The sequence below is a fragment of the Coffea arabica genome, chromosome 5e (genome assembly GCF_036785885.1).
Source record: "Coffea arabica cultivar ET-39 chromosome 5e, Coffea Arabica ET-39 HiFi, whole genome shotgun sequence".
Classification (NCBI taxonomy): Eukaryota; Viridiplantae; Streptophyta; class Magnoliopsida; order Gentianales; family Rubiaceae; genus Coffea; species Coffea arabica.
The window spans coordinates 52,001,118-52,015,863 of NC_092318.1; the positions used below are offsets into that span (position 1 = coordinate 52,001,118).

Consider the following 14,746-nt stretch of genomic DNA (forward strand, 5'->3'; position numbering starts at 1 on the left):
TTTTTTCTTTTTTTTTCCCATTAATTTTCGATGGCAAATTTCCGCTGCTAAAAGCTCTTTAAAAAGATATCTGCACCACCAGTTTCTTTTTCGTTTGGCACCGGGACTTTTGGGGAGCTTGGGAGTACCTTTTCTTCTTTCTAGTTTTTTGGTCGCGTAAGAGCACGAGTATATGAACCCTTTTTCCTTTTTTATCTCTTTCTTGGATCTGTTCCATATAGAAATAACAGGATGAGGAGGGGAATTGAATTCTTTCTCCATTCCAATATCAAATCAAATACGGTTGGCAGGCCATTCGTGCAAATATAGTAGTAAGATCATCTGACAAAGCATCTACTTTCGTTTAAAAGGAACTGAAGATTAAAAGGGGCGAGAAAAATACTTCCTCAAGCAGTTACATAAACAGACCGAGGTTATAAATCCTCTCTTTAATCTACCACTCTAATTACACATGGTTGAGTTTAACTTTAAGCAGTTTGAACAGATAAAAAAATAGCCCCCACAAAAAAGGCATTTTATCCAACGTTTGGATTGAAAGGGTACATTTTGATTGGCTCAAAACACTCCGATTCTACTTGGTGGTTGACAGAGTATCCACAAAGGTGATAAATGCTTCCAAGGGGAGGCAGAATATCCAGTCAGGAACAACAACTCCCTGAATTCAGGCAAAAGACTTCAGCTTAAATCTTTTCGTACGCGCCCCGGCTTCATTTCTGCCAAAACAAAGGTTGAGCTTGAGTTAAACATGTAAAAGCAGGGCTTGAACCTTCTCCTTGGGCTTGACTTCATCGTATGTAAGCCGAAATGAATAAATATATGATAAAATAAACTCAGAAGACTGAATTAAGATTTGGACCGTATGCCTGTCTGTCATAAATCTGTAAACTTTGAACAAGCTGAAAACAGAAAGAAAATGCATATCTTGGGGATAGCGAACGAGAGAAGTTGTATTAAACAATCGACAGACAAGAGCAAGAAAGTTGACATTATGTCAAGCCATTTTATAATGTTTTTCTTCTGTGTATCTGGGGGTATCTGTCTCTTCGCACGCTTTTGTGTGGTTCAGAAAGGTCTATGATCATTCTAAAGACTCTGGTCTACATTTATCTCACTGAAGCATCACAACTCGTTCTCTTTTTTGCAATCCACAAAGATCACATTATGCAATTTCATAGCATATTCTGATGTTATTTGATAAGGAAGTCATATGATAATCTACAAAAACCACATCCTTCCTAAATTTTGGAATCCTTAAGGTGAGCTGTCTTTTCCTTATTTCTGATAAATCAGTATTCTTTAAGTTTTCCCATATTTTCAGAATTCTTATTTCCCCCTCTGGCTCTCTTTAGAATCACCATACTGAAATGGTTAGAACTGCAAAGCAAACTAAATGAAAAGAGTAAAAGTGTTCTTACGAGCTCGACCCTGCACCATACAAATGCAACCTAAGTATACAAATCAAAATAACTTTGAATGCCATACCTCATTTGGTGGTTGCAGAGAAGAAGTTTTCCTTAGTCCAATTATCAACTTTCCACCCGGTTCCACTCTATAAAATGTGACTGTCAGAACACATCAATTTAAACATTGTCAGGGAAAAAAGTTTCAAATTCATGAGACATCATGAGCTGAAAAAAAAAAAAACAATAAACCTTCAAAACTTTAATTTTCATAATCTTGGGTCCTAAAGAGCACATTTACAGCTCCATGTTGCTCGGGTAATCTGACAGGGTAATATTAGTCTTATGACACTCCTAGTGTTGGCAGCAACTGATGGGTACCTCCTGGAAAGACAATCACTATTTCCTCTCTTTAAGGACCTATGCATGCAAAAGCTACACATGAACTTGGCCCTTTTACAAACTACAAAGGAGGACATCGCCACAATACAATGTGAAAATGAAGTTAAAACCCTGAAACATTGGTTATTGAGACCTTCCCTTTTGAATGTTCATTGGACTGAAACCACTATCCTACCATGACCACAGAACTGTCAAGTATGATCTGCTTAATTGAATAATAGCAATTGGTTATAACCTTTTTCCTTGTAACTATAAACCACTGAGTCATCAAAAGCCATTTAACCTTAGGAGATAGGATACTGACCAGTATCCCCTGCTTGCCATCTCTTTGAAATCATAAAGTCTCTAAGCCCCTCCAGGATATACATCTTACTGCCACCATTGATCCAATAACGATAGTTAAAATCCCAATCCTTGCCTTCTGTATCCTGGATTTTGAGGAGAAATCCACGTGGCTCAGAAATATCTGGGAAGAAAGCCTGGAGGATTATAAGCTTCCATTAACATAATGACAATATCATAAGATGATCACAATCCTTCATGAAGAATTTATTCATAAAGCAACAAATAGTCAACAGATGAGAAACATGTATTCACCACCAACACTACACAGTTGAATACCACAAACTCACCTCTGCACATTTCTTTGGTATTATAAGGCGTGCAAGTTTCAGGTCAGCATCAGTAGCAGATAGCAGTTTCTCAAATAAAGGAGTGACCACACATTCAAAACTAAAACTTTGTCAAGGAAAAGTACAGTACTAGTAATTACATTAGAAACAAGGACTCAATACAACCCAGTAAAAACTAAAACTGAAAAGACAATTCATTTCATGTATATTGTATGCCAACAAGACAATTGACTTTAGAAGTTCTAACTAGGCTTACAACAAGAAAAGCTGAACAGCATCCTTGAGTTCAAGGAAAAAAAAAAGAATAATAAATCACGAAGTTGTATAGCTAGATTTCTTTGGTGAAGTACTCTCAACAGAAAAACAGGTAAAATATAACAGGATACTTTCTGGATATCTGTTGCACTTCCATCTCACTGCTTCGAGGCCGGTATTGAGGCTCTATGACAGTTTGCCTGGTGATATCTGGCTGACCTTCAAGAAACAGGCATCTGCTTCGTGCCTAAAATGTAAACTTCAAAATCTTGTAAGAGTTCTGGATACTATTGGAGAATTTAGATGGAGCACTTTGGGAGACATCTATCCTAATTTTCACAAGTCAAAATAACTGAAAATGACTATCAGGGGCCAAAAGGTTCATGATTAACATTGTCTAAGATTGGTCTTGATAAATTAATATCCAACTTTATACTCAACTAAAATTCAGCTTAGCATTGTACCACCTTATGCAGGCAAGATTGTTAATGTAATATGAATGTGACTCACAATAATTTCCTCTGTCATGCTATTTCATTTCGGAAACCAACAAGCCATTCTGCCGAGGCAGGAGGATCTGCTGAATACATTAATCCCAACCATGGGTACCATAGACAGACACACTGAAACATAAAGTGTGACAATCTAGAACGAAGAACTTGCCAAGGACAAATTTGTCACATAAATGAGTTTAGAAAGACATCAAGAGGTCAAAATAATCCCCCTCTTACCAGAGCAAAATTAATCCTTGAGCACTCCATGCAGATTACTCCACCAAAATCCAACAGCAAATATGCATTAAATGAGACAATACATCCACAATGGACCAACTGCACAAAAAAAGGATTGACTTTAGGGCCTAGTCTTTAGTGTCTCTCAATCAATCAAAATGTACTTATAAAAGGCTTTCCACAACTATATTATTATTTGCCCATGAACGAGTTGCAATTTGGGAAAAAAATTTGGAAAAACCTTCCATAGAAAACAAAATACTGTTAAGTAAGTTTTTGGACAACTTTGACACATATTGATTTTGACTTTAGCCTCCAAACAGTATATCAAAAATCACACTGGAACACTTGTTGCAATTATAAGGGTGGTCGACACATCTGAAAAATATGATTCTGAAAGAAAATGATGCGACATCCATGAACCACAGATATTCAAAGTTCAAACATAAGTTCCTTACCTTACCACAAGATTCACAATCCCTCCAACCATCATCGTTTGAGTGGAAAGCCTCACAGAACTTTCCTTCCTCATAAATGGAACTACAAAATAACAATGTCGTATGTTAAACCTGATTACAATACCTAAAGAAGGAACTGCATGTGCTACATAACTAAATCAGTTCCAGGAAACTTAAAACAAGGTATCAGGAGATAAATCATGTTAATCATGGTAAGTAAGCTTCACCACATAATACACATTAGCGTCTTCTTAATTACAAAGTAAAACACGAATTTTGTGAAATATGCAATCAAGGTATTACATCAGATCAGATATCGGGTAAAGAATTAATGTTTCAATCATGTACTCGTATAAAGGCTAATCCAGCAAAAATTACCTCCTAGCTTCGAGCTCATATACATGGGAACTTGCACATATTTTATCTTTGGCTTATACTTTTAGCAGAAAAAATCACCCAGCTATCAGCTCATTCCACTTTTTGATCAACATAGCCTATTTTCCAAATTGTACTAAATATGTGACCAGCATTGTCATTAGCATGCAATTTAGGGGACTAAAACGTGAATCAGACAAACTTTACACTCGCCATGTACAATTGGTTCACACTTCACAGTCTCCCAGCCCACCCCTCCTAATCTCTTGTTTTGAAATTAAAATTCCAATTTCAAAACCCCAGTTATGCAAATGAATACAATCAAAGGCATTACACGAAACTTAGAATGAAAGGCAAAAAAATAAAAAAGGAAGAAATCTAGAATCACGCACCCAATAATTTAGAGATTGCTTAGGAAGCAAGAAAAATCACAAAACAGTACTAACAAACCACAAACACATGTCAAAACCAGAAATTTCAAGAATTGAGTGAGGGGGTAAATATTTGCAGCTAAAATAAAATGTTCACAATTTCAAACGACAAAAGCTCTCAACAACAAAAGAACTTCACAGAACCCAAGCCCGAAAATATCAACGGGCTTCAATTTTAACATCTTCAAGAAAACTTAAAATTGAAGGTAAAACCAATGTGAATTCATTCATTCATGCAGGTGTTTCTGTAAATTGTCAGGAAGTGGAAAAGAGTACGCGCAGCGGGGGCAGAGCTGAGCAAACTCGCCACTGCGAAGGCGCCAGCCATTTCTGAAATGGTCAAAGCTGGAGCTGGTCTCTTCACATTGAAAGCAAGAAATCTTTGAAGATGATGATGTTGAAGTAGAACCCATTTCAGCTTTCAAGAAGAAACCCTAGAAGAAAATAAAGAAGAAGAAGGAAATCAAAGCAAAAGGGAGGTGATGTGATTTTTCTGGCGTTGTAAGAGGACTGTACTGTTCACACTTCAAGAAAGAAAGGGACGGTTAGGAACTAGGAAGTGAGTCGGGGAGATATCAATACGGAAGTTCCTTCTCTTCAGTTTCCGCAAGTGCAATTAGTAGTTCTACTTAGCAGGAGCGTGAGATTTTTACTAGATTTCGTGAGTAATGAGTCAGCATAAATCCAGTACAACCCAAACTTTTAAGGTTTGAAATTATCTCATATGTGCGCGGATGGGGTGGTGCTGTACTCCAGGCGGAGGGGATTAGTCGGGCCGCCTTCGGGTCTTGACCCGGACACTCCTGTGTTGAAAAAAAAAAAAAAAAAGTGCTGCTGAAACAACATTTTACAACAATTTTTTTATTTTTTATTAATTTTTCTATCTCGCATACATTATATCCAAAAAAAAAAAATATTACCGTAATTCTTTCAAAATATCATTTCAATTCATTTCTTATCCGAACACACTTATTAGGTGTTGGAGAAAGTGTATATAGTTGAAACATAAATGCCTCTTCATTCAATTTGGTAAGTGTTGATAATAAATTAAAAGCACGGGTTTATATTTTGGTGGTGGCGTCTCAGAGTCAGATGCATACAACAGTACATACCACTAATGAATTGATGAATCAGAGTCTGCTGGAGAAAAGTTAATGAATAGCTACTAGGGATTTGGGGCAACAACGGTTGGAGGAAGCAACCGTTCTGAAATATTTAATAAAAAAATATATAATATTTAAATTTCATCTTGTACATTATTTTTCATACCATGTGTGAGATCTACAAAATATTGTTATATAGTTATACTTTGTGCAAAGTGAATTACATCATATGCAAATTAAGTTACATCTGGTATAAAATGCACAAATCGATCCGAACGATTTCTCTGTTTACGGTTCTGCTCCAAATCTGAGCTACTAATATATTATCTGTACACTAGTCGGAGTTTTTGTACGGTGTAACCGCGCGCGAATAACTACACAACTGGGCATTGGTAACTTTTCAGATCATCTTATAAATCAATTAGGTGTTATGCATGTTTCCTGATTTTAATGTTAATATGTTTTTTTCCCCCTTTTGGGGTTGAGTTTCAATTTGGACGTTTGCACTTTGCTCGCCAGACGCAATAATGTAGAACGATACAAGGGCGCGCACAAAGACAGGATCAATCCTCCCACCAGTCCAGCGAATGCTATGATTTCTGCTACGTTGGAAAATGCTGTTAAAATGACTTCCAACTGCTTCAATATTTTTCCACCATATCTGAACTGAAAGTTGACTCTTTTGGTAAATTAAGCACTTGGTGTGCAGAGAAATTTGAAGGGAAGAGGTACTTGAAGAACATTCTTTCCATAGAAAGAAACAACCTTTTCATTTTCTTTTATAATTGTCTAGAAAAGTCTCTATTTTCTATACACGAAATGCCAAAGCCAACCGCGACTAGTTGGCTGAGGCGAACTAAGTACCCATAACCTGAAGATATGAAGAACATCCAGGACCTTTCGGCTCTCGAGCATTATTCTTACTGCCTCATGTTCGTTGCATACTTCAATTTACCAGACCAGAAGGCAGAACTTCATTCGACCAATGCTCTCATCCACTTTTGGCATGGCATTTTCAAAATCCCAACTCCCACATTCAGCACAACATAAGTAGGGCCAGAAGGCATGACAGAGTTACAGAGGCATAGAAATCAGATGTGATTATAGAAACTGTAATAATACCAAAAGTGATTGCTACACACTGCACCTATACTGAAGTTGATGAACTCTTTGTATAAGAATTCATGACAACATAATTCAATCATATAGCTTTTTGGCAGATTGGATTCTAGTTATCTTGCTTTCATTCTTCGAGATTTTCTGTTCCGATTGCTCATTCTTAGATATAGCTTTATCAATAGCTTTCATCTTCCGGACATTCTTTGTTCGCTTCATTTGGACGCCTTTAGTCTTCCTGCATAGACATCGACAGATGATCAGAAAGGGTAAAAATACGCCCGTCGGAAGTGCATTAGAGAAAATATACACACGCATATAAGCTCCCAAGTCCTGTCAGTCAGACTTTGCTAAGCTAAGCACAAATAGCATAATATTTTGTTTCACCTGGTGATAGGTAAAAAAGATAAGCAAAAAAGGCAATGAAATTTGAGAAAGAAAAACGGGAGGAGGGATCGATGGTCATTCTTTGTCATGTGGTTACTGTAGTGTCCAAAACTCCAAATTGGAATTCTAGAAGACAACTGCAAGTACATATAACACCCTACATTTAAATATATATAAATAAATAAAAGAAATCAGGATGCGAAACAAAGAAACTTCCATAGACAAGCATATTGCGCATATGTTAGATAACGATCAAAAAGGTTTAATAGCTCAAACAAAGAAACTTCTGCACACAAACTAACATATTGCACGTAGCAGATGTCAGAACATAAATGAACAACAGCACGCAGCACTATTTGCCAAACTGGTTCCAGAAGCAAAGACACTCAACAAACAAGGCACAAATTCAGCACAAAACTCGGTCAAAAAATTAATGTTTGTAATCCACAATAGGCTGGACTTACTTTAACCCGGCCGGAACATGATTTCCACTTTCAAGAATGCATAAAACTCAGCAACAAAAATTAACGTTTGTAATCTTTTTCCAACTCAAAGTTACCAATAATGTAGTGTTTAGCCTTGGACGATAATTATTATAATTATCTTCACTTTCCTTTCTCCTCCCATCCCCTTACTAGCTCTTTCCCCAGAAGCATGACTAAGGTTTCAGGGCAGCCAGAATTGGAGATAAATTTTTTCCAATATCTCAATCAGGATTGAATTTTTCTCCTCCCGATTCAAGATTTGAACCTTAGCTTTTTCCAACACGCGTATCAAACAAAAATAAACAGGAATCGCTACATAAATTTGCATTTCCAAATAATAATCGTAAAAAAAGGGAGAGGAAATTCAGCTGACCTATGTGGCCCACCAATAGATGTTCTGGAAGCTCCCGGCTCTGAAGTATCCATTGCTAAACAGTTCCAAATACACATTTAAAAACAATTGTCAGAAAAAGTACTTTGAGAATTTATTATGGGCACCTACAAAGTCTAAAGCTTTTTTAATTGCCAAAGAATATATACCTTGAGGGACATGGAATACTTGCTCATCAGAGGTGAGGTCCATCGGGGCTGAGCCATTTTTCAATTTCTTCTTCTTGTTCCTGTTCTTCGCCATAACCGAAGCTTCCAAAGCTCCGAGAGGGTTTAAGGTTTGTCCGACAAAGCCCTAGATAGAGGAGTTTTATCAGAAGACAAAAGAGTCCTTCGAGTGGGCTAGCTGAGGTCCAGTAAACTGCTTTAGTCAAACGTGCTGTTCGTAATTTTGGGCTTGGGCTGGAAGAATAACAATACTAATAAGTCTTGTCATATTTTCATTCTATTTTTTTTTTCTTTGGAATTTAACTTTCTTCCTTTTTTTTAATTTAATATTCCGATATTATAGATTATTTGTGATGCTATAAAAAAATTAATAGTAATAATTTCTCTGACTAAGCATATCAAATTCATATTTGGAGTTTTAAAGTTTCAAATTTGAAAGTCGCTTTCAATATTTGCGTGATTCTGATAGTAAATTTATGTTACAACTTTTCAAGTTACACTTTCTTTTATACTCCAACAGCAATGTTTCTGTAATGTGAATGATTAGTTACAAAAAGAAAACATATACAAATTAATTAAAAAAAATTTTTTTTTTGCTAAGTTTGCTTTCTTTAATCTAATGCAATGGCATCATGCATGAAAACATGCAAATAAGGTTCGAGTAGGTCAAGCATCAAATAACTTTCGAGTTTGTGCTTGAAAATTGAAAGTAAGGTCTAAACTATAGGTGTCAAAATGAGTTATTTGGGCGGGTTTGGATTGGTTTAAAATGGGTAATGGATATAAGTAAATCAACTTATTTATACCCATTTTATTAGACGGGTATAAATGGATAAGATAAAAAATAAATTGGAGTAACCCATTGATAATCCATTTATTTTAACTTTTTGTAAATTCACATAAATTCATTTTTACAAACTAAGTTATCAATTCATACCACCCTTTACACCCATCATTAGTTTAAATATTTACTTATAATGCTCAATAAACCTAATTACCAATTTTTTTCATCCATGCTGTATGTCACAAAATTACATACTATTTAATAATTGAGCAATAAGAATATAAAAATTTGAACTAAGTACTATAAAAGTTAATATAAAAACTTAATCCAAAAATTTTGAACCCCTAACATTTTTTCTTGTGTAAATTTAAATTTTCATTTTGGAAAGGTAGGAAAAGAGACTAAATCTTGTCATAAATTGGTAATACTAAAAAATGAGCAAGTTAACAAATTAAGAGAAAATAAAATAATAAGATAAAACCAACAAATAAATATCATGACAAAGCGAAAAATCTAAAAAAAATGGGTGGGGGAAGAGAGGAGGTTTGAAGAAAGACAATTCTAAATGAGTTAATTAGATTTGATGGGTTATCCAATAATATTCATTTATTAAATGGATATTATTGAGTAACTCATTTATACCCATATGCAAAAATTTAAGATATCCATATGCATTTGTTCATAGACGGATATGGATAAAATTAGTAAAATTAATTTATTTGCGATCTATAGTCTACACCTCTCGGCCACCTTCAAGCTTAACTTGTTAGGGATCTTATTTTACGAGAACCTTTTTGATTTATTTAGGTGGATGTTTTGTGAGTGGCAATATTGAGGTCAACAAAAGTGATGGCCTCATCATTATTAGCAGGTCACCTTTGTTGTCGGACATCAAACATCAATAATCATCATCACAGGTATGCATGCAATGGATTCATGAATGCTTAACCAAATTATCCAACAGATTTCTAGCCCAAAAAAAAAAAAACTTAACTCGTATATCTTTTATTTACTAGACCAAAATACTCAATGCCAAAAACTTTCTTTGCAAAACAAATTAATTAGCAATATTAAGTCATTAACATATTAGGGTATTCAAGGTTCGATTGTCCGCACACTACTCTTCAGATGACAAGATGTCAAAAAATAGTGACACAAAAAAATCAAATAAGAAATGGTACCAGTAGTTTAGTATTGCCTTGAGCAGTTGAGCTGGAAAAAATGGGAATGGAAAAGGCAACAAAAAAAAAAAAGAAGAAGTATTAAAGGACAAGAAAGATTGATGTAATATCTTTGGTTTAAAGGGATGGCGAGAAAGAATACCTAATACCATATGGAATCAAGTGTTTGGCAGCTTTGGGACTTGGTTTGATGCGGTTCTATTCACTGTTCAAATTGGCCCATTCTTAGCGATGCAGTGATGGATAAAGGGCCCTTAGAATCTCAATCAGGATTTTCAATTAACATGGTTTAATCATCATTCGCTTGTACCACTAAAAAAGGAAGAAAAAAAAGGGGCATAATAGGATCAAGTAGCTCTCTTTACCAAAAGATTGGAGGCCTGATGGGTCTTAACCACTCGATCTAAGATATTTATTGTTGACATGAAGTGGTCTTAACGACCCTATCTAAGATATTTATTGTTGATACGAAGTGGACCTCAGATCGAAGATCGATCGCACATTAAAGGACAGAGATTATGGCCTCAGCAGTGTATGCATTAATATCATAATTGTACGTATTGACACAATAAATACCACCTATATATATATAATATAAAAAATTAATCTTATACATACTGATGGTGGATAGACTGTCACGATTGAATGTATAACACATATGCAAAATTTAAATTTTAAATTTAAATTATGTGTCATATATCTAATGAAGAAAGTGTGTGTACTATCAGTGTATTAAAAATTTATATATATATATAATTTTTCTAATGGGTGCTCACTTATTAACACACCCAAATAATTATTACTTATATTTATATGTTTTTTCTAATTAATCATATTTTTTAAAAAACAATTTAACGCTTGAAATACATCTTAATAAGTGCTTAATAAGCACGCGTTACGATAGACCTATATAAAAATAAGACTGTGCAAAATATCAATGCTTTTTTAAAATTTTGGTTAGAGTTATTTACCAAAATTAATCATAAACCATTGAATTTAGAAGTTACTCAACTTAAACTACAAAATTAACATCACAATTGTAGTTGCAATCTTGTGGTACACAGAGGTTCCTGGTCCTAAAGGATAATGTTGGTTGTTTGGGTTGCACATTCTATTGGGCACAGGACACACAGAATTGATGTCGTCCTCAGGCGCCGCCCCCTTTGGGGCACCGATGCACATTTATGAAGATATGGCTGCTTTATTATGTATCAGCGGCATCGCACAGCTCTTATGTACGGTGAAGAACGAGTGCGGGCTGCTTGACAAACAATTGAACCGTCCCTTTTGATCTTGGAACCATACACATCAACTTCCGAAATTTTGATCTAGGTGCAGTAAAAACGAATACCAATACACTCACTCTTTAGAGTAACTTTTGAGATGGTCCAATGAATGAACGCCATCATCTGGGGACATCATCATGAAGTGGTCAGGAATTGTAGAATTTGTAGATCCAGAGGCTAATTCTAATTGGGGAGTCATCTGTGCATGATGCATCCTCTTGTTTTTCGGGTCTTTTTCCATTTGCATAAACTTTTACTTTTACCTGATGAAATCTTTTTTCTCTTAATTCACAAAAAGGTAGAAGCTCGTGTTAAACAATTCAAGAAAAAACAAATATACTATAGTTAACATTTTATTATGATTTTCCATGCATGCTCGCCAATTAGTAACAAATGAAGTGAGTCAATAACCCTTTTTTTTGGAGAATCAAGGACTATTGGTTATTGAATGTCTGTTGTATCTTTATGTTTTGGGACCCAAAAATTGCAATCTTTTAGGTCAGGAATGTCAAACTAAAATCGTGGTGCACTCCACGGCAGCCAAATCCAAATGGAGCCCGGAACGTGTTACTGAGGCCTCCAACATCTGAGGGCGGGCAAAAGCTACACAGGCGCTAGACTCCGATTTAAGAGGGTTCGTTAAATTGCGATGTGGGGCCATATGTTTCATTTCTTTTTCTTTTTCCTCTCTAATTAATTAGTACTGTTTTGGTTCTTGATTTGACCTTTCGAGTCCTCCACTTGGACGTCTTTTTTTTTCCCATAATTGGCGGAGTCCACCTTACCGTTATGATTAGACCTTTTGTTAATTAAAACCAGAATTTCTCACATGCCCTCATCTCTTTTACTTTTCGTTTAATAAAGCCCCTCCATTCATGCTGTAAATCTCTAATTTTAATGGAATATTTATTTACTTAACCATTTTGATCTAATGAAGTTTAGATTAATCTTTTCTAGAGTATACACTGTCAACGTTTGATGAAAAATAACTATATAAAATCTAAATTTAAAATTCATATTTTACACATATAACATGAATTCAACGATGATAGTATATATACTGTCAGTGTATATAATATTTACTTATAAAAGTTTCTCTTGAAAAGGGAAAAAAAACTATATAATAGTTTCACACTTATCATCTTTCATGCATTTCCTTGTTGATTATTAAAGAACATATAGCTTTTATTCCTTTTCTTCTTCTTCTTTTTTTTTTTGACCTTTTGGTGTCACCATGTCATGTGTTTTTCTATTGCATTCATGAGCACAACGATAAGTGCAAATAAAAGAATTAATTCCTACATTACCCATGTATATATTATCTTGCAATAACTTTAATGTATAACACTTAACACTTGTTCAATTTGAAAATTCTAGCATTTCAACTTGTTAGTGTAAAAATTAATCCAACTAAAAATGTAAAACTGACCCATGCTACTAATTGGTGAGATAAAGTATAGATATCTTATTGTGTAACTCGAGCTTAACTCAATACATTTTTTAAAATATATTTCTAATAATTAAGTGAAAAGGGAAGCTCAAACACTTTCAAACATTTGCTGACTCATTAAGCTTGATGTAATGAATAACACATCCACATACGTGATCCATTTGTCCCCCCATGGGAATGAAAATCCACAGCAAAGTTTTATATGAAGCCTAACAGCATAAAAATTTATGGCATTCTTTTCTTAATACGGAAGAGTGGAGTATTTGGCAGTTAGATATAGACTAGTTGGGCAATAGAAAGCTAAAGAGCATTTTTCTCCCTTTTCCTTTCCTGCATCATTGACAGAGTTCTGGTTACCAAGTAAGAACTACGTTGTCTTGACCATTTTAAGTTTGTGGTCCATGATCACCAAATTTAGCACTATTAATTCCAGCTTTTGTAACACCTGCTACTTAATGTGCTTGCCTACGCAAAGAAACATGTTCTGTCAAAGCATTAAGTTCTGTACTGTGTCCGCGCACAACAAAATGGATACTCACTACTTTGCCGAGCCAATCAGTCATTCAGAAAGGAAGAATAAATACGCCCATATTTTATTTGGGATTTCCTTAACCGGTGTCCATTAGACATTCCACCCTCATTAATCCACCTATAATTTATTTAACTTATCATGTATACGCATATACTAATAATCATTATTCATTCTTATATTTATGTATTTTTTTATTTAATCTTACCTACCATCCCTTTTAATTATTTACTTTTTATAATTAATTTTACATTTTTCCTCAAAAAAATTATGTTTTTCTTGAACATATTTTCCAATCATTTTTCATCTCATGTATATCAAATTACTACAATATATTTTTCTATTAAACCTCCAGAAAATAGCAATCCAAATAATTGATTCTACACTCGATCCTTAACGCTAAATTGAATTTAATAAGCAATGATTATTACGAGTGGCTCATTTCATTTAAAAAATACACTTTACACATTACTCGAACATATACAAGCTTCTAATGCTTTAACATATTCTTTCATGTCTTTATTTTTTTTTTTCAAGAGGTTGAGATGTTATCATTCAAAACAAGCTCAGATATAGTAAGTCAAGAACGCATAATTATTATTGTTTTGTTTAGTTAATGCAACTGCATCATTGTTAAGCTAACACTTCATTCTACCTGTGTTTTTGGATTGAGATAATTTGAAACAAAATAATTTACTTCACAAATTCCAATCAACTTTTTATCTTCCCAATCATCTTTTTATCTCACATACATCACATCATAAAAAGTGCTACAATAATTATCTCAAATAAATCATTCAAATAAACTTTTATCCAAACAAATGTGTTTTGGATACTTTATATTGCATGTAATTTTTTTTGTCAAAAGCATGCTTTTAATTTATTTACTTTTTTTATTATATAATTTATCTCACATATATTATTTCAAAAAGAAAAGCATCATGATATTATTCTAATTTTTTTTTTCAATCTTCAATGCAAACTGAAAGAATTGTAGTTTTGATCCCAAATGTTTGGAGCACGAGCGCTTCTAGCCCCAGAAGTTTCGAAGAAAGCAAATGTACTCCCAGATATTTTAATCTCTAAGCACATTTAGTCATATTGACTAATGTTTACCAAAATTCGATCACTTGCTGTTACATAACGATAATTAATTTCTTAAAAGAATTAAAAAATTGAAATA

At 34.3% G+C, this 14,746-nt stretch overlaps 2 protein-coding genes across 9 annotated transcripts; both read right to left on the bottom strand.

Moving 5' to 3' along the window:
* Window positions 1–337: 337 nt before the first annotated feature.
* LOC140004058 (B3 domain-containing transcription factor VAL3-like) lies at window positions 338–5,376 on the bottom strand. Of its 8 annotated transcripts, none has more exons than XR_011814543.1 (8): window positions 4,961–5,376; window positions 3,879–3,960; window positions 3,421–3,519; window positions 2,821–2,936; window positions 2,435–2,534; window positions 2,107–2,268; window positions 1,483–1,549; window positions 338–713 (listed from the first exon to the last, which is right to left on the bottom strand). XR_011814543.1 is itself a non-coding variant. In XM_072049224.1 (8 exons), the coding sequence occupies exons 1-7, from the start codon at window positions 5,095–5,097 to the stop codon at window positions 1,527–1,529; spliced, it is 732 nt and encodes a 243-aa protein (XP_071905325.1). In that variant the 5' UTR covers window positions 5,098–5,374; the 3' UTR covers window positions 338–713; window positions 1,483–1,526. The 8 variants fall into 8 exon arrangements, 2 of the variants coding, with proteins under 2 accessions (XP_071905325.1, XP_071905324.1); XR_011814545.1 differs by having other exon boundaries at window positions 2,086–2,268; XR_011814542.1 differs by having other exon boundaries at window positions 1,483–1,562; window positions 4,961–5,374.
* A 1,143-nt stretch (window positions 5,377–6,519) lies between these two features.
* On the bottom strand, window positions 6,520–8,518 carry LOC113743482 (uncharacterized). The gene is made up of 3 exons (XM_027271511.2): window positions 8,316–8,518; window positions 8,149–8,203; window positions 6,520–7,141 (listed from the first exon to the last, which is right to left on the bottom strand). Exons 1-3 carry the CDS (start codon window positions 8,407–8,409, stop codon window positions 6,985–6,987), a joined length of 306 nt encoding a protein of 101 aa, XP_027127312.1. The 5' UTR covers window positions 8,410–8,518; the 3' UTR covers window positions 6,520–6,984.
* Window positions 8,519–14,746: the final 6,228 nt, after the last annotated feature.